Source organism: Hylobates moloch, unplaced genomic scaffold, assembly GCF_009828535.3.
Source record: "Hylobates moloch isolate HMO894 unplaced genomic scaffold, HMol_V3 SCAFFOLD_16, whole genome shotgun sequence".
Taxonomy (NCBI): Eukaryota; Metazoa; Chordata; class Mammalia; order Primates; family Hylobatidae; genus Hylobates; species Hylobates moloch.
Window position 1 is genome coordinate 897,271 of NW_026652291.1, and position 25,979 is coordinate 923,249.

Below are 25,979 nucleotides of genomic sequence, written 5' to 3' on the forward strand. Positions count from 1 at the left end.
AGGGATGCCATTCTGAATAAATCTTGTCATAAAATGATAAGAATTCACTACAATTATCACTAATTTGTCTTTTACCCATGTATTCAACAGAGACCACACTGACCCCCATCTACACTGGGGCTGTGTTATTGATGCAAAGTGGAGAGAGCTCCTTACTATAACCACTCAGACCCTCCAGACATCTGCTACTGAAAAGAAGGGGGTGGAGACCCGAATGATTGACCTGGCTGTCTGCACTAACCCACCACTCAGACGCTAAAGCCTCTTGTCTCTGGTCCACGCGGAAGTGAGTTGGTGCTAGGGGAGAAGTATTTCCCCTCTGCGTTGGTGTCTTTTTACCCTGTGAAACACCTGCCTTCCATCCTGAGAGGAAGGAAAACGATGACAACTTGTGTTCTGGTGGAAGATTTAGCAGCTGCTACAAAACAGAGGTTTGAAAACCTATTTTGCAGCTCTCAAATTTCAATTTAAATGACTTTGAGGGCCCAGTGTAGATGTGAGGGCTGAGTGGAGAAAGCCCTCAGCACCCTCTCCCCAAGAGCTTACCCCTGCCTCGGGGCTCCCTTTTTGTCTCTCGCTATGTTATGAAAAGAGAGCATCTGGGAACACTGAAAGGCTGGCTTGTGCCTGTGTGTCCCACCCCATCTCAAGGTGGCTGTGCTGCTGAGGGATTCCAGCCCAAGGAAGGAAGCACCCGTGGCCTGGGGCAGGGCCGTGCAGTTGCATGGCTTTCCTGTCACTCAGGTCACTGAGGGCTGTTCTTGGTACTGTCTAGAAAAGTTGCTTGCATCCCTGGGTCACAGGAATCTCATAACCCAGCCTATGCCCCCAGGCCCCTTCCGTGTCAGTAGAGCCTGCTGAACTTCCTGGGTTAGTGAGACCAGCTGACAGCCACAGTGCTCAAAGGTCAGGGTCTAACCCTGCCAGACTGGCCTCTCTGTAGGATTCCCTGTCTTTGAAAGGATACTGGAAGGGCAGTTGTTTTTCTAAACTTACTCCGAACTCTGAGCCACTGCACCCGGCCTAAATATCATTTTAAAAACTAAACATGCTGGCACGGTGGCTCCCGCCTGTAATCCCAGCACTTTGGGAGGCCAAGGCGGGCGGGTCAGGAGGTCAGGTGTTCGAGACCAGCCTGGTCAGCATGGTGAAACCTCATCCCTATTAAAAATACAAAAAATTAGCTGGTTGTGGTGGCGGGCGCCTGTAATCCCAGCTACTCAGGAGGCTGAGGCAGGAGAATCGCTTGAACCTGGGAGGCAGAGGTTGTGGTGAGCAGAGATCGCGCCACTGCACTCCAGCCTGGTTGACAGAGCAAGACTCTGTCTCAAAACAAAACAAATAAACCATATTTAATTAACTTGGTCTCTTATATGGGCTTGTTCTATTTAATTTTCTGAGTAAACACAAGGCTTGGCTTTATGACCCAAAAAACATGGGCAGCTCTTAGGAAGCTACATCCTCCAGACTCCTGTCACAGTGAATTGTTGTCTTTCAGTGTTTAAAAGCAATAAAGACAACGTCAAATCAAACATGTAATGACTGCTCCCATTCAGTGGCCATTGGAGATGTTTATTATGACACTGCTTTGGCTGGACACGCAACCATGTGACACTAATGTGTCATAGAAGGTCTCTGAGCACTTTGGCTCATTTTAAATAGAATTTTTAAAAATATACACAAGGCTGGCTTTCCAATGTTTAAAATCATTGTAGAAACCAACAGGTTCAACAGAAATACAAAAGTACAGAAAATGGTTTTCCTGCTTTGGTGTTGGTTGTGGTGGCCGAGGAACATGATTGCCACTGTTTACACAAGTCCAGACGCTGCCAGGGCCTGTTGCGATCGGCTCAGTCTGCGACTAAAACAGCTGGATCATCGATTCTCTTGACTTGCCAACACCAACCCATTTGACTGAAAGAGCAGAAAAGACTGTTATGATACACACTGGAGGCAGAAAGTTCAGAAAAAGTTTTCTTTAGTGTCGTATCTTTCTGTGTAGTTCAAATGGTAAAGGGGCTATTTTCTCTCCAAATGGAGACAGTTCTAATTTGTGAGTTATGAAGGCAGTGCATGTTGGGGGACTGATCCTCTCGCAGTGGAAAACAGGAGTCTCTTCCCTTCTCCCTTGGAAATGGCAACGTTAGTTACTTAGTGACTCTCCCTGCAGGCCCTTTCTCTGTAGGTGCAAACACCTCTGGGCTATGAGAGTAAACATATGACACAGTCATATGGCTGGGATGTGTCCCATCTGTTGTTCTAGATGCGGAGAGGCAGGGGCTCCTGGCAAGGTTACACCCACACCCTAGCCCGGAGCCCCACTGCCCCAGCTCTGAGTCCTCCTCCCCTCCTGACATCCAATATATTCACTTGGTGACCACACTTGGTTTTCTTATTGCTCACCAAGCCCTGTGCTGGGATGTGGGCCCCTTGGGGCATCCAGGGTGCAGGGAGGGTGGCTGGGGATGCAGGGCACCCACCTGCGACTCCCACGTGATTCTCCACAAAGCGGATGTAGTTCTGGGCCTGCGGGGGCAGGTCCTCCCACCTCCGGGCGCCTGTGGTGTCTGCTTTCCAGCCAGGCAGCGTTTCATATTCGACTTCGACCTTCTGAAGCATCTCCTGGTTAGCTGGGGGAAGCACACAGGAGATGAGTGGGGCCCACAGACCTCCTATCACCAGGGAAGCAGATATTTGGTGACGCAGCCACCCCCATCCAGGGACTCCTTGCCTAGGGACTCAGCTGCGAGGAAGGCAGCAAGTGGGCACGTGGCCCAGTTTGATTTTCTCAGTGTTGGGTGGTGAGCAGGGGACAGCAGTGGGGCTCAGACACTGACTACACGCCTTCCAGACCAGAGGGACATGACACATACGTGCTACCCACTCTGCTAGAACTTCCACTGTGACATCAGCTGAGGCACTCCAAGTCTTGGCTTGGAAATTCTGAGAGACTCTAGAATCCTGAAGCACTAAGGGATCCTGAAGCATCTGTGTCCTCCCACCCAAAGAGCATCAACTCCCAGAGGGCAGGGACCCCCGCTCTGTGCAGGACTCTGTGGTTCCTGGTAGAAGACAACCACCCTTACAGATGGAAGATGCCGGAACACGGGTTCTTGCTGCAAGTGTGTTTGAGCCTTGGAGCCAGGGAGTGTTTGCATGTCCTCCTGGGACCCTGGACCACCATGAGGAGAGCTTGCAGTCCTCAGAAATGCATCCTCTCAAAGGTCAAGGGTCAGGAGGGTCAGGGACACTGCCTGCAAGGACACACATGGCTCCTGTAGCCAAGTGGCCCTCTGTGGTCTACAAAGATCTGCTGAGTGGAGACCAGCCAAGAGCAGCTCACCCAGGGCCACTGAGGAGGAAGCCATTGCGGGGAACAGGGTCAGAACATGACCCTGGACTGAGGTTGAGGGGGCACATCCAGATGCACATGAAACTGAAACCCGTGAAACCCAGGCAAATGGCATCTCCTTCATGCTTTCCAGAAGAAGGGGTGCACGGGAGCAGGGATCCCGGACAGGTCTTAAAAATCTCACCACAAAGCATATTTTCTCAGATAAAATAGCCATCCTGTACATCTGCATAGAGCTTTAGGTTTTCCAGAGCCAACCGCATCCACTAACTCCTGTGTGCCTCCCGTGGCTCCCTGCAGGTAGGCCTTTTCCTCAAGGCAACTGAAGGTCCCCCAGGGTCCCAGGCGAGTAGTCTGTCCCCCTGAGCCATTCCCAAAGCACTAGAAGGGGCCTACAGCCACCCCTGCCCAGCCAGGCCTCCTGGGGAACGTTGTGGGGAGAAACCTGTGAGAGGCAAAAGCCGTGATGGAGGCTGGTCACTGGAGACAAGCTGCTTGCCCTGTGTCCTGTGAATGTGGGAACTCACCCCTCTCTCAGAAATCACAGGTCCCATCTATTCCAATACCATGAAACGGCCCAACAGGCAGAACGGTTGCCCCACTTCACATACCTGGGAAATAGGGAATCCTTTTCCCATTCAGCTTGTATGAAACGCCGACTTTAATCTCACCCAGCACGTCCAGGATGTCCAGCTTCGTCAGGGCCAGCCTGTGCAAAGCCAAGGGGCCACGCAAACCCAAGAAGTGGTCAGCAGTGCTGGGGTTTCTTCCGTTTGCTTTTCACCTCTCGCTTCTGTTATTTACGGCAGGGGTCCCCAATCCCTGGGCTGCGGACCAGTACTGGTTGGTGGCCTGTTAGGAACTGGGCTGCAGAGCAGATGAGTGGCGGGCAAGCTAGCATTATGGCCTGAGCTCCACCTCCTGTCATTCGGTTCTCATAGGAGCCCGAACCCTATTGTGAACTGTGCATGCGAGGGATCTAGGCCGCATGCTTCTTGTGAGAAACAAATGCCTGATGATCAGAGGTGGGACAGTTTCATCCCGAAACCATCCGCCGCCACACCCCTGCCAACTGCCCTGTCCATGGGAAAATCATCTTCCACCAAACTGGTCCCTGGTGCCAAAAAGGTTAGGGACTGCTGATTTACACCGAGTGGAAAAGGAAGATTAAGTGATCCCAAAAAAGTGCCATTGACGAACATGCCAGAGGGTGGGGGCTTCTGCTCACGCCCTGTACCTCATCTCTGCCCTTTTAAGTCCCCTATACCTCGAGTGCCCCACGGGACCCCTGCTCCCACAGGCTCCACTTTCTCCCCTCCCATCCCCACACATGGTGGCTGCTGCTTGTCTGTGGCTCTGGCTGCACTTTCCCCACAGCACAGCCGTGTTTAGGGTCCCAGCACTGCCCTGTGTCCAGCCCGTGAGCATGGCACCCTTGTCCTAGTCACCTTCCTGGCCCCTGCCCACCCACCCACCAATGCCAATGATGGCAGCCTCCCTTCCTGGTCCATCTTTGGCACCAGGCCCTGTGCCATGGGCTCTGTTTTTCCTTCTCTCTTTCTGTTTTTCCTCCCTCCGTGGGCAAAGCCTGAAGGGGCACCAGATGCAGCAGGCTATGGATGGGTCTGCTGAGCACTGCTGGCCCTGCCCGTCCTCCACGCTGGCCCTAGCACGTGATAAGGCTGGCGCCGTGAACCCGGCATCACGCACAAGGAAAGTGAGGGTCAGGGGCCCCAGACGCCGCACCCTCAGCTACTCGGTTCCTCTGCTTCCCGTTGCCGGACTGGCTCTATACCCACCCAGGAGGGGTCTGGCTAATTCTCCAGGAATTTTGGATGATGCTCTCAACCCTGGTGAAAGATGTGCGACTCACAGCCTTGGCCTGTCTGACTGAGCTGGAAAGGAAGCCGTGAGCCCACCCATCACACGAAGCCTCTTTCTGATCCCTGGGAGAGCCTGAACAGCTGGGCAGCCTGGGTCAGTCTGTGGAAAGCAGAGGGGCCTGCAGAGTGGACGCCTCGACAGGCCGGCACCCATGCTTCCATCCTCCTAGCAGGATGACAGTGCATCCTTTCGTCCTGGATACTTCTGGTCTCCACATGAAGCATTTTAACCTTTCACAAGTGCCGGAATGCCCTCATCCTTCACGGCGTCAGCCCTGGGGTGGGAGTTTGTGCTCCTAGGGCTGGCTCCAACACACCCTGCACAGGCCTCCATACCGCTAACCCCTGGGCCGTGCTTTGTGGAAGGCTCGAGATCGATGGAAACCTTGTCCAAGGAGACTTGGTGGCCCTCAGCCCCTGCGTCAAGTGCTGCTTGCCTCTGCAGGTGTCGCGAGGCAGGGACAGTCCCAGTGGGGATGGCAGCATGGGTTGCTTACGCAGTGAATCCATTGACCATGTGAGCATATCTCAGAATCATCAGGTCCAGCCAGCCGCAGCGCCTCTTCCTGCCTGTGGTCACTCCCCACTCGTGGCCGCGGGTCTGCAGCAGGTCTCCAATCTCCTACGTGAGAACAGGGTGGACGTCACGTGAGCCGTGGTGGGAGCCTTGTGCGGCCTGGCCCTGCTGCTCCCCCTCCTCCTCGCAGGCAGCTCTCAGAATCCGAGGGTGCCCCGCCTCCGCCGACAGTCCTTAGTCCAGCTCCCCGACATCCCCACACCCCTGATAAGCCTGTCCAGCAGCTGAGGCTCACAACGGGCAGGGCCTGGCCCACAATGCCAGCTGAGCCGGCGAGCGCTCTTCCTGAACAGGCCAGACCACTGGGCTTTGTGAGCTGGGGAAGGCACGGGCAGCCTTGCTGTCTTCCCCTCCTGCCATGGGCAGCTGGGGGAGGCGGGCCTGGCCCTGCAGCTTGGCTTTGGGGGTCAGGGGTGTGTGTATCTCCTGACATGTATCCCTGCACCCTCTCAGGCCTCTCTGGATGGTGCCCGCCCCTCCCCGTGCTGGCTCTCCCAGCACCTGCCCTTCCTTCTGCCCGGTAACAAGGGCCACGTCCTTGCCCTCCCAAGGGTCACGGGGTGAGGCTGAGAGAGGAAGGCTGGGGCCTCCTGAGGATTCTGGGGCCACAACAGCTTCCAGAAACCTTCCTGAGGCTGGAGAGCTGGGCAGGGTTGTGGGGGTTGGCTTTCAGCCCCAATTCTAGCTTGGGTGTGACAGAGGACCCCCCAACCTGAGGACAAGGCTGAGGGAAGGTGCTCAGTGTCCTCTCTGAGCCAAGGTGAGTCCACCAGCTACCCTGAGTGAGGGTGTCCTGAGGAGCTGCAAGGTGTCCCCACTTGCCTGTGGGCCTCACACACTCCGAGGGGAACGAGGTCATGTGTACGCGTGTGCATGTGCACATCCTATGTGAGCTCATGTGCTGTGGCCGTGGGAACAGGCCCACCCCAGCGCCTCTTACTAAGCTCCCCACTGGCCTGCACGCAGGAAGGGCCCTGATGGGAGATGGGGAAATAGCACTGACAGGGTCCCCACAGCCCCCACCCTGGCACTGCTCACCCCACCCCTGGCACCCCTGCCTGGCCTCCCTGGCCTCCTGTGGGGTCCTGAGGGGCTGGGGACTCACATTGATCTGTTCGGTGGGGAAGGCCCCGATGCCCACGCGTGTGGTATAGGCTTTCACCACGCCATACACGTCACCTATGTTCTGCGGGGGGATACCCAGGCCCGTGCACACGCCGCCCACGGTGCAGTTGGATGAAGTCACAAAGGGGTAGGTCCCTGCAAGACAGAGCAGGTTAGGGGGCTACCTGTCACCCCTGCAGATTATTCCACCCGGCCCAAGAGGCCTTCTCAGTAAAGGGCAGCAGGCAGTTCAAATCGTGGGGGGTCCCCTCCGTGGGGGTCGCCAGCCTGGCCTGTCCTGGGGGAGTGGCCGAATGGGTGCTGTGTGCTGGGCCATGTGGCTCACATAAGAGTCTGGGGTGAGGGGAGGGAGAAAGTTGCCCATAGCATGGCCTGAAGTGGCCAGGCCACCTCGGGGGTGAGGGTAAGCTGGTGCGCCTGTAGGGGTGAGGACGGGATATGGCTGTACAGACCATCGGAAGGGCTGGCTCTGACCCACCTTGCCAGGCTCCCTGGCCCCACCCCTGACCTTGTCACCCTGTTCTTTCATCTCTAGCCCAGCCCCTTCTCCTCTCCCCTCCCTTGCTGACAACAGGAACACCAAGGACACGAAGATCATTTCTGTGGGCATGGATGGCACTGTGGCCTTGGAAAGCAGATCTGCCCCTCCCTCCCCCATCGGTTCCCACGGCTCTCCGCAGCTGGGTCTTCCCTGGCAGGCACGAAAGGTCGTTGGCACGCACACCCTCCCGGACATACCGAAGTCAATGTCGAGGAGGGCGGCGTTGGCACCCTCCACCAGGATCTTCTTGGGGGGGCCGTGGAGTGCCTCATACATAAAGTAAACACCATCTCGGACCATGGGTCTGATGCGCTCAGCAAAGCCCTGCAAGGAAGGGCCAAGCAGCAGAGTGAGCCTGGCCTGTGGCCTGGGGCGGGGGAGGCCTGGGCGGGGGAGGCCTGGGCGGGGGAGGCCTGCGTCCCAAGAAGGTTGGCCAGCCCGTAACAATGCCTAGTATCGGGTGTGCCCCAAGAGTGTTCAACGAGCACCAGGTAGGACAGCCAGCCTCCCTGGAGGGGCACTTCCGCAGCCCCCACACTGCGGCCCCGGCTTCACCTTGAGCCTTTTGAGTTGGCCTTCAATGTCTATTTCCAGGGTGGGGAACATCGACTGGTGCTGGTGGGCCAGGTTCTTGAATCTGCACAAGGGACAGTCATTGTCACCCCCTGTCATGGTCCACACTGGTCCTCAGGGCCCTCCCCACTAGCCACAGTCCCTTCCGGCAACTTCTCCCCATCCTCCCCCGGGACTGCAGACGGCTCAGGTACCTGGAGGAAAACTCATCAAAATCTGACAGGAGGTCGCAGATGCGGAGGCCTGTCCGGGCAGCTTTGGAAGAGTAGGTTGGTCCGATTCCCTTCTTGGTGGTGCCTATACTGAAAGATGGGGAGTGGGTGCCCATGAGAACCCAGGAGCCCCAAGGAGCTCAGGGATCCCACGGAGGCCATGACCCCTGCCGGCTCATGACTCCAGGGCTCACCATTGCCGCCTGTGTCTGGCTGAGCTGTGAGTGTGTGCATGTGTGGCTGTACGCACTCGCAAGGATGTACTGGTACGGTGTGTGCCTGTGTGTGGATGTGTGCACATGGAGTATGTGCACGTGTGTGTGTGCACGTGTGGCTGTGTGTACTTTTGTGCATTTGCGTGGGTGTGTGGGCTTGTGTGGTGTGTGCACATGTGCATACCTGTGCAAGCATGCATAGGCGTGTGGTGTGTACGTAAGAGCACGAGTGCCTGTGCCTGTGTGAGAGTGTGAGTGGGTAAGTGTGTGACCATCACCTCTCTGAGGCAAGACACTCTTCTGCTTCACTGCTGTGTCCTTGGCACATCTGAGGTTCTACTAAACTGTTTTAGTGTTCCTCGTGTCTTCCCTGGGGCCGTGTGGAGTCAGGAAAGGTGGTGGCTGTGACAGGTGACGGCAGGGCTTATGCACTCCCGGGGGGGAGCTGCGTGGCAGTGGCAGCCGGCAAGGACAGTGTGCAACCCCAGCGAGAGACGGGCTGGCTGGTCCGGGGGTTGGGTGATGAGCTGTGGAATTTTGACGGTGCCATTCTCCAGGGGCTTTGAGTGGGCTGAAGTACCCTCCTCGTCGTGCCCAGGACCAGACACACCCCACAGTCTCCTGGCTTTCGGGCCCAGAAGACTCCCCGAGGGTGAGAGTGTCCCGGCAGACTTACTTCTTCCCCTCTTGTGCCTGGCGCTGCACTTCCTGAAGTCCATCGACAGCCTGGTGAAAATCAAACACTGTCGGGCGGGCCAGGTGAGGGCACCAGGGAACAGGAGAGAAGCAGAGGACAGATGTTTACCCATGGAACTCACCTCCTGCTGGCCTGAGTCTCCTGGGAAGGGGGTGGTCGAGATTTCAAAAAGGACACACTGGGGTGTGACCATGAGTGTCTGGGGCTCAGTTTCCCCATCTGCAAATGGGCTCGTGATCCCTGACCCAGCTCCCAACTTGAAGCTCTTTAAAAAGGATAATGTACAAGCTAATGGAGCCATGTGGAACAAGAAGGCCTTGGGGACTTCCCTGATCTCGGTGGCCACGTAGGAGCAGGGCTGGCTGGCAATGGTGGGGGCAGGAGGGGCTGTTCCCTGTACCCCAGTGGGAAACGTACCAAGGTGGGCTCTGTCAGAGATGATGAGCCTCTTCTCCCAGTCTTTCAGGCCTGCGGGGACACGGCACACAGGTGGGTCAGTGTTCACAGGTGCGCTGCAGCTCACACGTGAGGGGTCAAAGCTGGGCTAGCTCGCCCGGCTCCCATCCGGGTAAGGCATGAGGGGAGGAGGCTGACAGGGCCACCTCTGTTGCGCAGCAAGCAGCAGACCCACTCCTCGTTGCCTCCTCCCCAGCTGAGACTCCCGGACCCTCACTCCACCCCACTGCCGGGATGCCTACTCCCACGCCTGCAGGCTTCACGCACTCTGGGCTGGGGAGCCAGAGCTGGTGTGAGTGCCCGGCTTTCCTCCCTAGCTGCAGCCACTCTGAAGTTGACCTGTCCCCTCAGGACCTCAGTCTGGGTACCCCCTGGTGCCCATGTCCCCAGAATCACATTCTTGTTCTTTTCACACCCGTCCCGCCCTTGAGCCTGAGGCTGCAGCTCAGTGTCCTCCCAGACCCACTCAGGCTGCCATCTGTCCTTGCCCACCCTAGGTCTGACTTGCCCACATCCCCAGCTGGCGGGTCTGGCCTCTGCGTGCCTGGCCAGATGCTCTGCAGAGCCCCCAGGAGCCACATCCTTCCTTGCAGGCACAGTTAGCCCAGCAGTCCCCACTTCCCACTGGGTGTGTGGTCCAGGTCCCTGGCTCCTTCCTGGACTTCCCAGGTGCTACCTGGGCCCGTGATGCCGAGGCCACCAGCATCTGAGGCCCCTGGGTTGCCCAGCTCACTCGCTTTCTGCACAGGTAGAACCAGCGGGTGATGAGCTGGGCCAGCTGTGTTGGGAACCCACCCCCGCCAGTCCCCTCCCCGGGAGAAACCCTCAGGAAGGCTCCAGCCAACACAACCGCTCAGGGCACCGCGTCCGGGACAGGGCAAGTCTGCAGGAGCTTGGACCTACCTTTCTTCTCATTCTTCTCTGCTTCCTCAAACAAGCCTGGCAAGTGAATGACCACCCCGTTGCCTGCATGAGGGACAGAGGCATGGGAGACAGAGTTGTGTCCCAGACACTGGAAAACGTACATCAAGAACAGCATGAAATGGGTGGGTGCGGTGGCTCATGCCTGTGATCCTAGCACTTTGGGAGGCCGAGGCAGGAGGATCACTTGAGGTCAGGAGTTCGAAACCAGCCTGGCCCACATGGTGAAACCCCATCTCTACTAAAAATACAAAAAATTATCTGGGCGTGGTGGCACGTGCCTGTAATCTCAGCTACTCGGGAGGCCGAGGCAGGAGAATCGCTTGAACCTGGGAGGCGGAGGTTGCAGTGAGCTGAGATCCTGCCACTGCACTCTGGGTGACAGAGCGAGACTCTGTCTCAAAAAAACAAACAAACAAACAACAACAACAAAAAAAACCCAGCATGAAATGAGCACACGTATGTTCATAGCAGCATTATTCACAGTAGCCAAGAGCTGTCCATTGACAGATGAATGGATAAGCAGAACATGGTCTACCCACACGATGGAAGAGTATTCAGCCTTAAAAAAGGAAGGAAATTCTGACACAGGCTGCAACGTGGAGGGGCCTCGAAGACATTATGCTGAGTGAAATAAGGCAGTTACAAACGGACACAAACAGGATGATTCCGCTTATAGGAGGTCCCTGGAAGAGTCTAATTCATAGAGATAGAAAGTAGAACGGGAGGCGCCAGGGGCTGGGAGAGGGAGACTGGGGAGTTGTTTGATGTTTCAGCATCTCAGTGTGTGAAGATAAGAAAGTTCTGGAGGTGGATGGTGGTGATGGTTGCAAAACACATTCCTTGGTATTTAAGGAGCTGAAGATTGATGTCCCTGCAGAAACCTGCACGTAGATGTTCAGCAGCTCTATTCATAATCGCCGAATCTCGGCAGCAGTCAAGAGGCCCGTCAGTAAACAAAAGGAGAAATCAACTGTGGTCCATCTAGACAGTGGAGTATTATTCAACACTGAAAACAAATGAGCTATCAAGCCATGAAAAGACATAGAGGAAAGTTAAATGCATGTTACTGAGTGAAAGAAGGCAATCTGGGGTCTTTCCTTTCGGAAGCCCCTCTCTCTCCCTAGAGAGAGAACTGTTCTCCTTTCTCTTACTCCTGCCTATTAAACTTTCTGCTCCTTAGCCCCTCAACCCCCAAAAAAGGTGGGAGTCCTGAGATGGGAAAAGGGTATTTGATATGAACTTTGGATGATAATGATGTGTCAGTGTAGGTTCCTTGATTGTACAAATGTGCCTCTCTGGTGTAGGAGGTCATATGCTATGAGAGGCTATGCGTGTTTGGGGCAGGAGGCATGTGGAACTCTATTTTCTGTTTAATTTTGCTGTGAACCTAAAATTGCTCTAAAAATAAAATTTACTTTTGCCGGGGGGAAAAAAAAAAAAAAAAAAAGAAGGCAATCTGAAAAGGCGATATCCTGTACAATTCCAACTCTGAGATTCTGGAACAGGCAAAACTGTGGAGACAGCATAAGATGAGTGGCTGCCGAGGGTTGAGGAGGGAGAGATGAATGGGTGGAGCTCGGGGGTTTTTAGGACAGTAAAAAATTCTGTACGATACTATAGTGGCAGATACACAGCATACATTTGTCCAAACTGGTAGAATGTACAGCACCAAGGGTGAACCCTGAGGTGACTATGGACTCTGGGTGATCATGACCTGTCAGTGTAGGTTCATCGATTGTAACAAATGCACCGCTCTGGTGGGGCATGGTGGCTCATGCCTATAATCCCAACATTTTGGGATGCTGAGGCAGGAGGATTGCCTGAGGCCAGGAGTTGGAGATCAGCCTGGGTAACATAGCAAGACTCCATTTCTAAAAAAAATGCATATATATATATATCAGCTGGGTGTGGTGGCACAAGCCTGTAGTCCTGGCTACTTGGGAGACTGGGGCAGGAGGATCCCTTGGGCCCAGTAGGTTGAGGCTGCAGTGAGCTAGGACTGTGCCATTGCATTCCAGCCTGAGTGACACAGCGAGACCCTGTCTCAAAACAAACAAAAAACAAAAAAATACAAATACACCCCTGAGCTCTAAACCCCTTGCTTGAAGATGAAGCCCTTCAGAAACCCCTGCTGCCTCCCCAAGGAACCCCTTTCCCTTTGCCAGTTCCCGCTGAGGCTGGCCATGGCACAGGCTCAGCTGAGGGAGATGGGACTTCAGTCCAGACGAGAGTGACCCGGAGACTACGCAAGCCATGGTGAGCACAAAAGGTCACCCAAATGCCACAGCATCCTGAAATAAACACGCGGCAGAGGCCCGGAGTGCCGCAGCTGAGGGTGTCTGTGTGAGCCCTGGCACGTCCTGCCGCTTGCTAAGCGGTGCCCCCTTGGCCTTGTTTCCCACCACGTGGGGCCCAGGGCTGGGCAGCACAAGGCTGGCGGCTGGAGAAGGCTTCCTGCAGCACAACCCGGAGCGGCCAGCCAGTGCCACTGCCCAGTCTGCCAGGGCCAGGGGCTCCCAGGACATGGTGGGCAGGCCACCTGACTGCTTAGGGCCTCCCTGCTGTGAACTAGAGACCGCCCCCACACTGTCCTAGCCCCAGTGCTGGGAGGGCCAGGGACTGGGTCTGCACCCAAGGGGATGGTCTTGGGTGAGTCACTCCAGCTCAGCCCCTGACCACACATGGCCCCTGCAGCAGCCACCTCTGCTCTATCTTCCTCCCTCTGTTCACATTGAATGGGCCCAGGCCCATGCCATCTGCTGGGCACACACCTGAGGCGCCTGAGCCCCCACTTCCTGACGGGCTGGGAAGGGGTCAGATATATCACAAGGATAGCCTTGCTGAAGTCCGGAAGAGCCGGAAGGGAAGTACAAGAAGGGGCCTGGCTGGCTTGGCCACTGGGATCAGAAAAAGCTTCTCTGAGCAAGGGGGTCTTGGGCTAAGAGCTGAGGCCAGGGTGCACAGAGCAGGCTTCTAACCGAGAGAAGGAGGGAAGGAGAGCCAGGAACCCTGGGGGCAGAGGTGGCTCGCCTCTCGGAGCACTGAGTGGTCACAGGTGGCTGCAGCAAAGTCCACGGGGAGGAGCTGCGTCCGGACCCAGGAGGGGGCAGGTGATGTGGAAGGAGGTCCCTCTGCAGCACGGACTGGGAAGGGGCTGGAACCAGGCCTGCCAGATGGCCACAGCAGCCCAGGCAAGAGGACGGCCACACGGCCCGGCAGGGCCAGGGAGGGCATGGCCTTGTCCACACAGCCTGGTCGCCATGCAGCGAGAAGCCAGGCCTGTCGCAAGCACATGCTCACTCACAGGTATGCACATGCAGTCACCGGCACATGGGCGTGTGGTCTCCATGCACACACAGGGAGTGTGTGCGTGCGAGGGATCAGGGATCAGGGATCAGGCACTCCTGCTCCTGCGTGGTGGATGTGACTCTGCCCCTCCTCCCATCAGCCCTGTGTCCTCTCAGCTGCGTTCCCAGCCCAGGCCCGGGCTATGCAGGTTTCTGTGCACCAGTGCCTGGTGGGGCGGGTGGAGGCTGGGGTCCAGCCTACTGCTAGAGCCGCCATCACCAGGCTCTGGTGCCCCGTGCCCTCGCGCATGGGGCTCCTGGGCTGGCTGACATCCCCTTTCCTGCTCACACACAGGTGGGGGCAGGGCACTCACCAATGAAGGACACAGCCTTGGCGTTGATGATGCCACTGGGCAGCAGGTGGAAGTCGTACTCCTTCCCATCCACCACCACCGTGTGGCCAGCGTTGTTGCCCCCCTGGAACAGAAACCCGGCTAAGCTGAAGGCACTTGGGTACTGAGGATCCCCCGGACATGGACTGACCCACATGGGGCTTCGTCTGTCCCTGCGGGGCACTGCTGTTGGACTTTGGGGTGTCTGATTTGCCGGCCAGCTCTGCTGCGTCTGTGCGGCACTGGGATGTAGGCATCCTGCACCTTGGAAGGAGTGCAGCAGTTTGGTCAGGGGCCTGGGTTGGGGAGGGTCTGGCCCAGGCTGGTGCCAACACCTCCAGGTGGCTTGGTGCAGGTCTCTGCAGCTGCAGGCCCCGCTCTGGAGCTCGCTCCTCTCATGCAGGAATGAGAAAGCCTAACCCTTCCATAGAGCATGATTCAGCACCCCCACGGCCCAACCTGCCCTCACCCACTTTAGCAGAGACCCCTCCTTTTAGGCAGGCACCTCCCATCTAAGAATGAAAAAGAAAAAGCCATTCGGAGCCAGCCCTGTTCTGGGGAACACCCAGCCACAGGCTCCCCTCTCTGGGGGGACTCCTGCCGATGGTGGGGAGAGGGCCTGGGACTAGGATGTGCAGGCTCCAATCCCCCTCCTGCCATGAGACAGCCACATGACACAAGCAAACTGTGCCACCGCCCTGGATGCCACTGCCTTAGGTTCCCCAAGGGCCTCTTGTGCCAGTGGAAGCTGGAGGATAAGCTAGGGACCCTCTCCAGGTGGGGCAACAACCAAAGCCCTCCTGCCTTTTGCTTGGCTCTGCTCAGCAGGGCACAAGTCCAGTGGGTGTCCCCTGCTGCCCCCACCCTCTGCTCCTGCAGGGCAGGTGGGCTGGTGGTGTGATGGATACAGGGACACTCCAGCCCCAAGGCACGGCTCACAGGGCTCCCCTACGTGCAGGCAGGAGGCCCCGCTTCACAGCTGAGGAAGAGGCAGCATCTCTGATGGCCCATGATGGCCCATTGCCCCTGAAGCCAGGCCCCCCACCAACGGCAAGGGGTGTCCCTCCAGCACCGTTTTGTCTTCATGCCACCATAAGAGACCTGTGTAGGCCAGGTGTGGCAGAGCCTGGAGGGAGCCCCAGAAGGTCTCTGCCCCAGGAAAGAAGGCCAGGTCTGCAGCCCCACTTCTGGCCAGCCACTGGATGGCATGGGGGACCCTCCCTGTTGCCGTCTCTCCTTGAGCTCCACCTGGAGGGTGAGCAGGGTCCTGGTGGGGTGAGGGGGACACACACGGATACCCTGCCCCACAGACTGGTCTGGCCTCTCCTTCACTACTGCCCTTTTGGGGCCCACTCTGTCCCCAGGACCCCAGAGCCCAGATCCAGCCCCACCTTCCTGCCTCACCTCCCAGCAGAAAAGCCCTCAACTTGTCTACCCATGGGGGATCCTCCCAGCCACACCCCACTGCTCTCTGCCCAGCCGAGGGGTCTCAGCTCCCCTCCCACCCTCACAAGCCTGGCAGTGGCGTGTTCCACACAGCCTTTCCCCGCCTGCCCAGGCAGGACCCTCAGTGATGGCAGCCCCCTCCCTCTGCACTAGCTCCTCACGATGCATCTGGACAAGATTTACATGGAAAGAGCCCTGGTGGCTGGTGGCAGGGCAACCCTGGGGACAGAGGGGGGGCGGATCTGGAGATGCCAGGCAGGGGGCTCACCCTCCTGGGACCTAACTTCACACACTGGCAGATGAGGCAGCACTCAGAGCCCTGAAGCCGCTTCCCAGGGCAGGAGTCCCCACCTCCATGCCCCGACTTCTGCCTGGTCCTGCCCGGCTGGGCCCAGTCCTTATAGGACACCAGTTCAGGACAGTGGCTCTGGGCGGGGCGGTGCTGGGTGAACTGGGTGGGGATCCTGGGAGGTGGAGAGACACAGGAGGCCTGGTGGCAGGAGGGAGGGTGGTGTGAGGGCGCCTGGAGGCCCTGGGGGAGCTAATGCTGCCAGGCGCAGAGGCAGGGTGGGGGTGGAGGGTCAGGGCACTTCTGCAGCCTGGGCAGATGGGCAGGGCTCTCAGCCTGTGCTGCTCAGCAGACCCTGAGTCAGCCCTGGGCGCACAGGTTCAGTCCATCAGGACGGGGCAGGCCCTGGCATGACTCGAACAGACTCTGGGTTTGGGGGTCACTGCACCCTCCTGGAGACCCCACCATTACTCTGTCCTTGCCTCGGCACATATGTGGTAATTCCTCTCCGCTGGGGTCACGGAGTACGTTCATGCCCACGATTGCATCTGCTGCCTTTTGGGGGCAGTCAGGGGTGAGGTCTCTGAGGACAGGTAGGGAAACTGAGAGAAGGGAAGCCTATCCCTTGTACACAGCCCCGCCTGGGGTGCGCAGGCATCGAGGGATGACCTGGCAGTCAGGCCAAGTGGTGCCTGCCATGGCAGAGTGCCCAGGGCCCACGTCAACAGGCCCAGGAACGCCCCGCTGGGCACACCCTGGCTCTGTTGGGGGCAAACACAGGCTCCTAGGAACACGCGTGGCTTGTCGTAGGCCAGTGGGTGTCCAATGACCCCAGGGCCAGTGCCAGGCCACACCCGGGAGTAGGAGCCAGCCCAGGACACTGAGCCTGGGGCCTGCTGATCCGCAGGGGCTCCCAGTTCTGGGGAGCCCAGGACGATGGCCCCGCAGAGACCCCAGTCTGTCCTCCCCATCACCAGTTGAGGTCTCAGGATGTCAGGCTGCACAGGCACGTGGTGAGAAGCTGGGGACAAGAAGTCCTCCCGCCCTTCCTCCAGCTTCAGCCTGGGATTCCCACAGCAGAGGCATCCAAGGAGGGCTGGACAAAGGGTGACAAAGGGAAACTGGTACAGTCAGGCTGGGGCTCTGCACAAAGGCAGAGCCTTCAGGTCCAGGCCACGGTCTGCCTTGCCATGGGAGCCACCAGCCAAGGCTGACCATGAGGCTGGCCGCTGAGGAGGGACCAAACATCAGGGCCAGCCCCGCCTCCTGGAGAGGCACCGAGACCTTCCCTTGGGGCTGCCTCAGGCTGCAGGTGGACGCCAGGCCCCTCAGCATGGTGTGCGGGGCAGTCCAGAGGCTGCTGCCCTCTCACAGGGCTTCCTCCTCTTGCACAGACACACTGGTGCCTCCAGCCCCACCGGTCTCCCTCTTCTCCTTTCCTGGCCCCTGCTGGCCCAGTAGATGGGTCCATGGATCCTGCTGCAGGGGGCCCCTCAGGGTCTGCTTGTTCCAGGCAGCCCGGCCCTGAGCCCTGAGTCCTGTCACCATCCCCCCGGCGTCGAGCCCCCAGGGCAGCCGCACTCACTCTGTCTTTCCTGCCTCATAGGGATAAGTGATGGGCAGAAGAGCCAGGGTGAGTGTGTGCCACGGGACAGCCCTGCTCAGGCACGGCTCCCACCACAGCCCCTCAGGCCAAGCTCCAGGGTCCCCACGTCTAGCCGGCAGGCCTCTCTCTGCCAGGCACCCCTCGGCTGCCCTGCTCCTCTGAAAGCAGAGCTGAGGCACCTGCGCTCAGGGAAGGCCACGGGCACATCCATCCTTCAGCCACCACTCAGGGTCCTCTAGGGGCTGCAGAGTCTTGCATTTACCTAAGATGCCCACTGCTGCCCCTACAGGTGGAGAGGAAGCCCAGACCTGCTGCTCCTAGGAAAGGAGCCCCCCGCATGGGCAATGGGCTGAGCCACACGCTGTGAGCTGCCATGGACGGTCACCCATGTTGCACACTGCACAACTCTAGGGGGTGCTGTCACACAGCCATGGCATGAATGATGGCCCCTAGAGGTGTAGCAGCTGCAGGGCCACATCATGCCGACTTTCTACTGTTTGCCAGGTCAGGGACAGTAGATTAAGGTAAGCCCCCAACTCTCAGAAGCACAGTGATGCAAGGGTGGGAGTGAGAGAGAAGATACGAAGATGGACAGTGCAGAACACCTGCCTTGAGTGACCTATACCCAAAGGCTCAGACCAGGCTGGGGGCCCAGAGTTAGGGGCACCCGGGGAGCCTGGTGGCCCCCTGGCGCTCTCTACCTGCCTCCAGGTTTCTCTTGGGGTCTTCCCCTCTGTGGTGGAGCCTTGGGTCAGGACACAGCTCTGAGCCCCCACGGACACTGGAGCCCCCCCTACCACTCTCTGCCTAGTCTGACTGGTCACTCAAAGTCCCTAGGGGACATCCCTGCCAGCTGCCTCCCTGGTAGCAGGGAGTTTAGGAAAAGAGGCTCTCTCCATCCTGGACAAGGGAAGAGGGGACAAGGCCCACTCAGGAACCAAGCACAGCTCTGACCCCTGCTTTGTCCCTGCGGGTCCAGCCAACTCACCCCTCTGGGGGCCAGGAAAGGCACGGCCCCATGGCCAGCCCTGTCTCCACTGCCCCACTCAGGCCCCTCCCCTCCAGGAGGCTGTGCGCATGCTCAGACCACCCACAGCGCCTCTGGCGGGGGTGGGGGGGCACTCAGTCCTCCCACCATTGCTGGTCCCTCCAGGCATTTTATATATGTACATATATTTATAAGTAAATATCTCTTTACATCTCTCTCTATATCATCTATCTATCTATAGTCTGCCAGGGCTGCCAAAACAAAATCCACAGCCTGGACAGCTTAAACAATGGAATTTTTTTTTTTTTTTTTTGAGACAGGGTCTCACTCTGTCCAGGTTGGAGTGCAATGGTGTGATCCTGGCTCACTGCAACCTCTGCCTCCTGGGTTCAAGCGATTCTCCCACCTCACCCTCCCCAGTAGCTGGGACTACAGGCGCCCACGACCATGCCCAGTTAATTTTTGTATTTTTAGTAGAGACCGGGTTTCCCTTGGCCAGGCTGGTCTTGAACTCCTGACCTCAAGTGATCCGCCCGCCTCGGCCTCCCAAAGTGCTGGAGTTACAGATGTGAGCCACCGCGCCCACCTGCTCCTCTCCAGGTGTTAAGGATCCGGCTCCTGCAGTCCTCCTGGGCAGGCAGGTGTGGCCTCCTGCATTTGACCCGTGGCTCCTCCAAGGCCTCTCCTCTCCCAGCGTCACCCTGGTTGGACCTCCACAGGCACTGGGAAGGCGAGGGGTGCGCTGAGCTGGCATGGGGTGGCCACTCAGTAGCTGGAGACTCCTTGGAGGCAGCCAGGGGAGGGCTGTGTTGTGACCTGGGGCCGAGCTGAGGGGCAGGGCCAGTTCGGGGGACCTCTGCCCACCTCCTTGCCTCTGGGTTGCCAAACCACAGCTCCTCCCCACCACGCCGACGCCCCGCTCCTCCCCACCACGCCGACGCCACGCTCCTCCCCACCACGCCGACGCCACGCTCCTCCCCACCACGCTGCCACGCTCCTCCCCACCACGCTGCCACGCTCCTCCCCACCACGCTGCCACGCTCCTCCCCACCACGCCGACGCCATGCTGCTGACACCTGCAAGGCCTCTCCACACACAGGCTTTGTCCTTGCTCCTCACCTCCACACTGCCCAGATGGTGCATGCCCTGCCCGTGCACTGAGCTTGTCACCCGTGCGTGTCCCAGCCTTGCCCTACAGCCATCGTCCTGCTCCTGTCCACCCCGCCCCTAAACCCTTGGGATGCCACCTGCCATCTGCCTGGCTTGGGGGCTGTCCATTGACCTCCTTTGACCTGCCAGTGCCCCCTCCACTCCCGGCCCACTTGGCCACTGCCCTTCTCTGCCCTGCAATCCGTAGGCCCCTTAGTGCCATGGATGACTCCTCTGGCCACAGTGTCTGCTTGGCCCAGGGTTCCCAAGAAGACCCCTTTCTCTCCTGCGATGCAGCCCCCATCGTCAGCCCTACCTGCAGCAACACCTGGGACGAGGCTCGCTACCTCCCATGCTCCAGAGCTTTCTCCCCACAGCGTTAGTGGACTGCATCTCTGACGGCGCCGTGCCCCAATGCCACTGCACTCTGCCCGCTTCTCCCTCGGCCCTAGCTGTGCCAGGCCCATGCTATACCACCTCCTGGTTCAGCTCTCATGCAGGCTTGGGGAGGAGGGAACAGTGGAGTGGCTGTTTGCACCTCTCCCCCCGGAATGGGAGCGACCAGCTCTCCTGCCTCTGTGTCCATCCCCAGCCCTGACCCAGGGCCTGGCTGTCAGCGAGCTCACACCAGGCAGCGAAGGCAGCAGCGTGGCAAGCGCAGGGGGAGGCCAGTGGTGCTTTTCAGAGGCCGTGAGGCTCCTGGGCCCAACCTCTTGGCATTGGCACCCAATGGCAGTTTGTACGACGACTGTGCCCGGCACAGAGCAAGGGGCCCTGGCGCCCAGTGTGCACGCACCTGCGACTACCAGTGTGGTGCGGTGGGTTCACCCACTTACACTGCTTCACTCCCTTCTGGGCTCTGCTTGCAGGCTCCCACCATTCATTCATTCCTTCAATCCAAAGGAATTGTTCTCTGCCCCTTTTGGTAGTGGGGTGAGGCCTGGGACAGAACTGAGGTCACTGGCACAGGTGTGCAGGTCTCAGCTGCCTGGGACTGGTGTTCCTGCAATGATGCAGGGCTGTGTGTAACTGCAGGGACCCTCTGTCCTGGAGCCACAGCCCAGTAACCAGCACCATCAACAGTGCAGAGGTGGGGTAGGGGGAAAACATCTTTCTGGAAGCAACTCCAGGCATTCCCTGGCCAAGGCAGCTGCCCCTCTGACTCCCAGAAGGTCTCTGGTGCACCCTGGAGCCTGAGGCAAAGCGTTACCTGATGACCCCTTGGAGAGGGTGCCCAGAGCCCCGACAGCCACAGCACAGGGGCCCTCAATGCACAGGATGCCAGCTCCCACCTGGCGCTGCCACACCACAGAGGACACTGTGGAAACACCCTGTGATCTCACACCCCTGCATACATGGCCATAGCTTTCCACCCCTATCCGCCGGCTGGAGACTGGCTCTAGCTAGACCTGGAGGGCACAGGAGGCTGGGAGTGTGCTATGGAGACCCAGGGCAGGCCCCTTCAGCCCGTGTACTGGGCATGGCCAGACATAAACAGCCCAGTGCCCTGAGGTCTGAACTGCAGCAGAAGGATGGGGATTCTAAACCCTGACCAGGGCGTGCTGGAGCCTTGTGGTCCTCGGCAGGGAGCCCAGTTATCCAGAGGAAGTATCTTGGAGATGGAAGGAGGAACTAGGGGGTGAAGGCCAGGCACTGCCAGCCTGGGAACAGGGGGCAGGGGAGACCCAGGTACACCTGCCTTCAGCTGCCCATTTGAGGGGTAGGAGCTGGACATGCAGGCGGGGCACGCAGGGGAAGGAAATGCCATGGACACGAGGGAGGAAGCACAGGAGGAGGTGCCTGGGGACCCCTCGGAAGTAGGATGGGGTGTCCGTGCCCAGCGAGAAGAGAAGGAACACAGGACCCCAGCACAGACAGGCAGACAATGTGATGTGGCTGCAGAGCAGGGAGGGCAGACCTGGCTCAGAGGAGACTCAGCCTGGAGGGGAGAGAGGCTTGGGAGCAGCCAGGGGAGCAGGCAAGGAGGAAGATGGCACAGTGGGGCCAGGGGGCATAGTGCAGCCTGACAGACCCAGAGCCATCCTGGAGTGGAGGAAGGACAGCCGAGGTGTGAAGGTGGGGGTGTGGGCACAAGGTGGGGGACGCAAAATGTAGGCTTAGCCTGGAGAAGGGAGGCTGCCCAGGAAACAGGTCCTAAAGATGGACCCAAGGCGGGAGACTGTGGGAGGTGACGACACTCTCAGGGCCCCCCAGGTGCTCTCTGACCACAGGCCCCAGACCACCGGGATGGGAAAAGAATGAGGCGAGCCGTGGGGGGCTTTGGGCAGCCCCAGATCACCTCTGGGCAGAGTGGAAGTCCATGTCCAGGGTGGGCAAAGCAGCGACTCTTGCCAAGTGCCAGGGGCCACCAGGGGGCTTGGGAGCTGGGCTCGAAGTGATGGCTCTGCTGGTGCAGGCGTCAGCAGAAGGCAGAGCCAGAGCCTGGGTGTTCAGAGGCTTGGGCAGCCAGGGAAGGAGCATAGCCAACACCCAGGATGGCCCCAGGCCCAGGTGACCCTTTGGGGACTGGGGAGCAGAACAGGTTTGTTGCCAGGGCTGGTAGCTTCAGCCTTCCTGGCAGCCAGCCTGCCTCCCAGATGCGGCCCAGCCCGCTCTGCCCACTGCATGCACTTTGACCACCTGGACCACTCGGCCCTTGCTCTGTCCTCTGCTCAGCCCCTCGAGTGAGTGGGTGAGGTGTGGCCTCTGTGCGCCTGGAGACGCCCATGTCAGGTACCTTCATCTGGCTTCAGGCATCCACACTCCAAGTAAGAAAGACGCAGTCTTCCCTGGGGAGATCCAGCCAGACCCTCACTCCGCCAGCCTCTGACGACATGGGGTGGTCAGACATGGTGTGCACAAGAACAGGGGAGGTGCTGGGAGCCTGGTGGTAGGGGAGAACCCCCACCGCTAAGAGGAGAGATGGGCACTGTGAGGTAGGGGGTCACTGAGCACTTGCAGAGAGCCTGGGGCTGGGGCCCCAAAGAAGACCAGTCCCTGACCTTCCCTTGCAGAGCGGCGCCCTGCTGAGATCCAGCTCAGTCCCTGCACTCGCGGGTGGGGACAAAGGGCCAGGCCCTGGGCTATCATGGTGGGCACGTGGCACCCGTGAGGGCTCCCAATGTGGCAGTGACTCATTCCTCCACGCCTGAGCCTGCATTCCCCTGTGAAGGAGCTCTTCAGGACGATCCTGCCTCACTGGCTTGTGAGGAGGCTGCAGGGGTACAGGTGTGGGCTCCAGGGACAAACCTCTTTTATTCCCACTCACTTGGAGAGCCAGGGGCTCCCTCAGGCTGTGGGGTGGGTGGCCTGGCGAGGACGGCCTGATGGCGGCCTGGTGGCCCGACTGCGGGATGGGCTCCAGCCTGCTGCATCCTCCCCCCAGCGCAGCTGCGAGTGAGCGGGGCTGTGGGGGGACTGGGCGGGGGGCACAGCAGGGAGTGCCCAGATCCAGAACCATCTCCACAGCTGGGAGCAGAGCCGGATGAACGCTGTGTACAGCAGCTGTGGGGGCCCTAGCTCGCCCTGCAGAAGTGCATGGCGCCCACCAGAGCTGGCAGCTCATAGGGAGGGGCCTGGGCTTCACGGGAGCAGAGAGGTCTAAGGAGGGTTGGGGGGCCATGGCTGCCCCACGCTGAGGGCGCCCTGGAGGGTGAAGAGCGGTAGAGTGCTGGACACGCCCCCTGGCGGCAGGGGACAAGGTGGCAGGGCAGAGGCAGTGTGGAGGGAGCATGGGCTGAGGACCACCTCTAGGACCTGGGGGATCTCTGGAGCGAGGGATGAGCTTGCCTGCTGCTTAGGACGGAGAGCGAGGTGGGAGGTCCCCCACCGTTCCAGGAAGAACTTTCTAGGAAGCCACAGTCCCTTCCGGCAGGAGGGGCTCAGACAGCCCTGAGCCACACAGGGTGCTGGGCTGACTCCCTTCTCTGACAGGGATCGTCGCGAGCCCCAGCCCTCCTCTCTGGAGCTCAGGAAGGAGGCCGCAGAACCCGGAGAAGGGGCGGTGCAGGGGCCCTTGTTCCACTCACTATTGGCAGCAGCCCCAGGCAGGCTCCAAACCCCAGACGCGTGCATCCCAAAGTTGACCTCTTTGTGTCTGGGGCTGTAAGTCAGCCCATGGGCGGCAGACCTGGCTGCCCTGTAATCGGGCATGCAGCCCCGGGGTGGCGGCCCGAGAGAGTGCCCAGTGTCCACTCAGTCAGAACAGATGGGGGCGCTGAGAGCAGCTGCCGGCTGGCAGAGGCCCCGCCCTGGGCCCTGGGGGACAAAGCAGGTCTGGCCTCCTCGGTGGCACTGCCAGCCACCGGGTCACCCTGGCCAGAAGTCTGTGGCCCTCCCTCTCCCATGTCTGGCTAGGATCGTCCCAAGCACCCTTCCTCAGGCCCGGCCCCAATTGCCCCCTAGGACGGCCGTGCCCCCTTCCACCTCTGCCTCTCCTTGGCTGACTCACCGGGGTCACCCCCACCCAGCAGGCAGCTTTTACCCCCTCCACCACCTGCCAACCCTGCGGGGAGCCAGCTAAGCCCTGTCCCAGACCCAGACAGGCCCCAGGTGATCACTGTAAATGAGGAAGGGGGGTGTCTTGGGGGTCCTCAAACCATCCTGGGGCTGGGTCCTCTGGTTCCCCCATAGAGGGTCCAGCGTCACACCCATGGCATGCGCCACCCCCTGAGGATCGGGTGTCCCCAACTCAGCGACTTGTATTTATAGCTGTGCCCTGGCCCGCTGCCGGGGTGGTGGAGGAGGGGTGGGTGGAAGGAGGTTGGTGTGTGTGGGTCGGGGGTTGTGTGAGTGGTGCGTGTGCGTGCGTGGGTGGGGTGGCCCTGGGAAAGGTGCTCCCGGAAGGAAGGCATCCAAGCGGGTGAGTGACCGGCCAGGGCATGGGAGGACAGGGGCCGTCTGGGTCGGGGGAGGGGGGCTCGCTGGGCGGTAGGGGAGGGACCCGGCGCCCCAGCCCGCACCTGGCAGCGGCTGATGATGTCGGCGTCCGTGGCCAGCAGGTCCACCACCTTGCCTTTGCCCTCGTCCCCCCACTGCGCGCCCAGCACCACCGTCACGCGGGAGCCGGTCGCCGCCGCCTCCTGCTGCAGCCGCCCTCGCTTGACGCCGCCTGCGCCGGGGGGCCGGTCGTTGGAGGCTCGGGTCCCCGACATGCTGGCTCGGCTCTTCCGCTGCGCTGGCCCGGCCAGGAGCCCGCCGCCGCCGGCGTCTGCGCCATTAAATGGAGCCGGGCCGGGGCAGGGGGCGGGCCGGGGGCGGGCCAGGGCGGGCACAGTGACGCCCCGGTGACCTCCGGCCGCCAAATCCCCGCCCCCTCGCCGCTGCCCGGGAAACCCAGTTGAGTCTCGAGCACTTTAGGGGTGAGGGGCCGCACGGACCGACGGCCAGGCAGGCAGATGGCCTGGGGCGCCCCACGAATTTGCCAACGGAGGCAGTTTCTCGCTAACCCGTCGGGACCAAGGCTTGCGCACCCCGATCTCACCCCCCAGGCCCTTGCCGGGCCCAGGACTTCCGGGTTCCAGCAACTGCAGGGGCGGTCTTTCCCTCCAGGGAAGGAGTGCGGTTTGCAAAAGGGGAGCTGCGTCCTGCACCCCACCTAGAGGGTCCGCACTCTCGGGGAGCGCACCTGCCCCCCGCAGAACCCCGAGTCCCCTGGGCGCGGGCGCGCCCCCTGGCGGCCTTGAAGAGCCGCGCAGCGCGTCCTCGCCGAGGACGTTGTGTCCCCGCAACTGCCCGCACCTCTGCCCCACCGCAGGGGCCCCGCGTCCCGCCCGGGCGCGATGTGGCTCGGTCCTGGCTGTAGCGAGCAGGCGGGCTCCAGCATGGAGCTCCGGCCCTCAGCACCCAAGTCTGGGGTAAAGGGACCCATCCTGTCAGCGTCACCTGGCTGGCATGGGAGCAACCCCCAGGGATGCACACCAACGTGGGGCCCAGGTTCCCAAGAGGCCCCACACCAGACCTTCCCGTCCCAGCCTGTGGAGGGACTAGGCCCCAGAGGGAGGCGATGGTCTGCGAGGCTCCCGTGTTCCCGGCTGGTTGTCCTGTCTCGCCCCTCCCGCTCCACCCCTCCCAAGTGGATGAGGCTTGGAGGAAGCCAGCCCTGGTGGCCAAGAGAAGGGTCCTGGGGCCCCAGGGGCAGAAAGGAGAATCAGGTTCTTGCTTCAGAGCAGGGAGGCGGGGCCCTTGGTTCCCTCCCTGAGGGCTCTCAGTTGCCACGAGGCTCCTTGGGCTCAGGGCAACTCCAAGGCTAGTGACAGGGAGTCCATG

General features: G+C 59.8%; 1 protein-coding gene and 1 long non-coding RNA gene across 3 annotated transcripts; one reads left to right on the top strand and one right to left on the bottom strand.

Moving 5' to 3' along the window:
* Positions 1 to 1,551: 1,551 nt before the first annotated feature.
* ADSS1 (adenylosuccinate synthase 1) lies at positions 1,552 to 24,944 on the bottom strand. 2 transcript variants are annotated; one of them, XM_032180473.2, is made up of 13 exons: positions 24,674 to 24,944; positions 14,217 to 14,319; positions 10,535 to 10,597; positions 9,593 to 9,643; positions 9,155 to 9,221; positions 8,246 to 8,353; positions 8,034 to 8,115; positions 7,676 to 7,802; positions 6,918 to 7,072; positions 5,733 to 5,857; positions 3,964 to 4,061; positions 2,481 to 2,630; positions 1,552 to 1,914 (listed from the first exon to the last, which is right to left on the bottom strand). In XM_032180473.2, exons 1-13 carry the CDS (start codon positions 24,863 to 24,865, stop codon positions 1,862 to 1,864), a joined length of 1,374 nt encoding a protein of 457 aa, XP_032036364.1. In that variant the 5' UTR covers positions 24,866 to 24,944; the 3' UTR covers positions 1,552 to 1,861. The 2 variants fall into 2 exon arrangements, with proteins under 2 accessions (XP_032036364.1, XP_032036365.1); XM_032180474.2 differs by lacking the exon at positions 24,674 to 24,944 and adding an exon at positions 15,039 to 15,180.
* Positions 6,931 to 7,774, top strand: LOC131381476 (uncharacterized). Its single transcript, XR_009210235.1, has 2 exons — positions 6,931 to 7,064; positions 7,473 to 7,774. It is a non-coding gene; the product is annotated as an uncharacterized LOC131381476 (long non-coding RNA).
* Positions 24,945 to 25,979: the final 1,035 nt, after the last annotated feature.

Bases quoted from the DNA above. Each gene is read 5' to 3' on its own strand.
- ADSS1 (XM_032180473.2), bottom strand. From the start codon at position 24,865: ATGTCGGGGACCCGAGCCTCCAACGACCGGCCCCCCGGCGCAGGCGGC. The intron at 14,320-24,673 runs GTGCGGGCTGGG...TTTCTGTTCCAG, and splicing joins ACATCATCAGCCGCTGCCAG to GGGGGCAACAACGCTGGCCA. The intron at 10,598-14,216 runs GTGAGTGCCCTG...TCCCTCATGCAG, and splicing joins CAAGGCTGTGTCCTTCATTG to GCAACGGGGTGGTCATTCAC.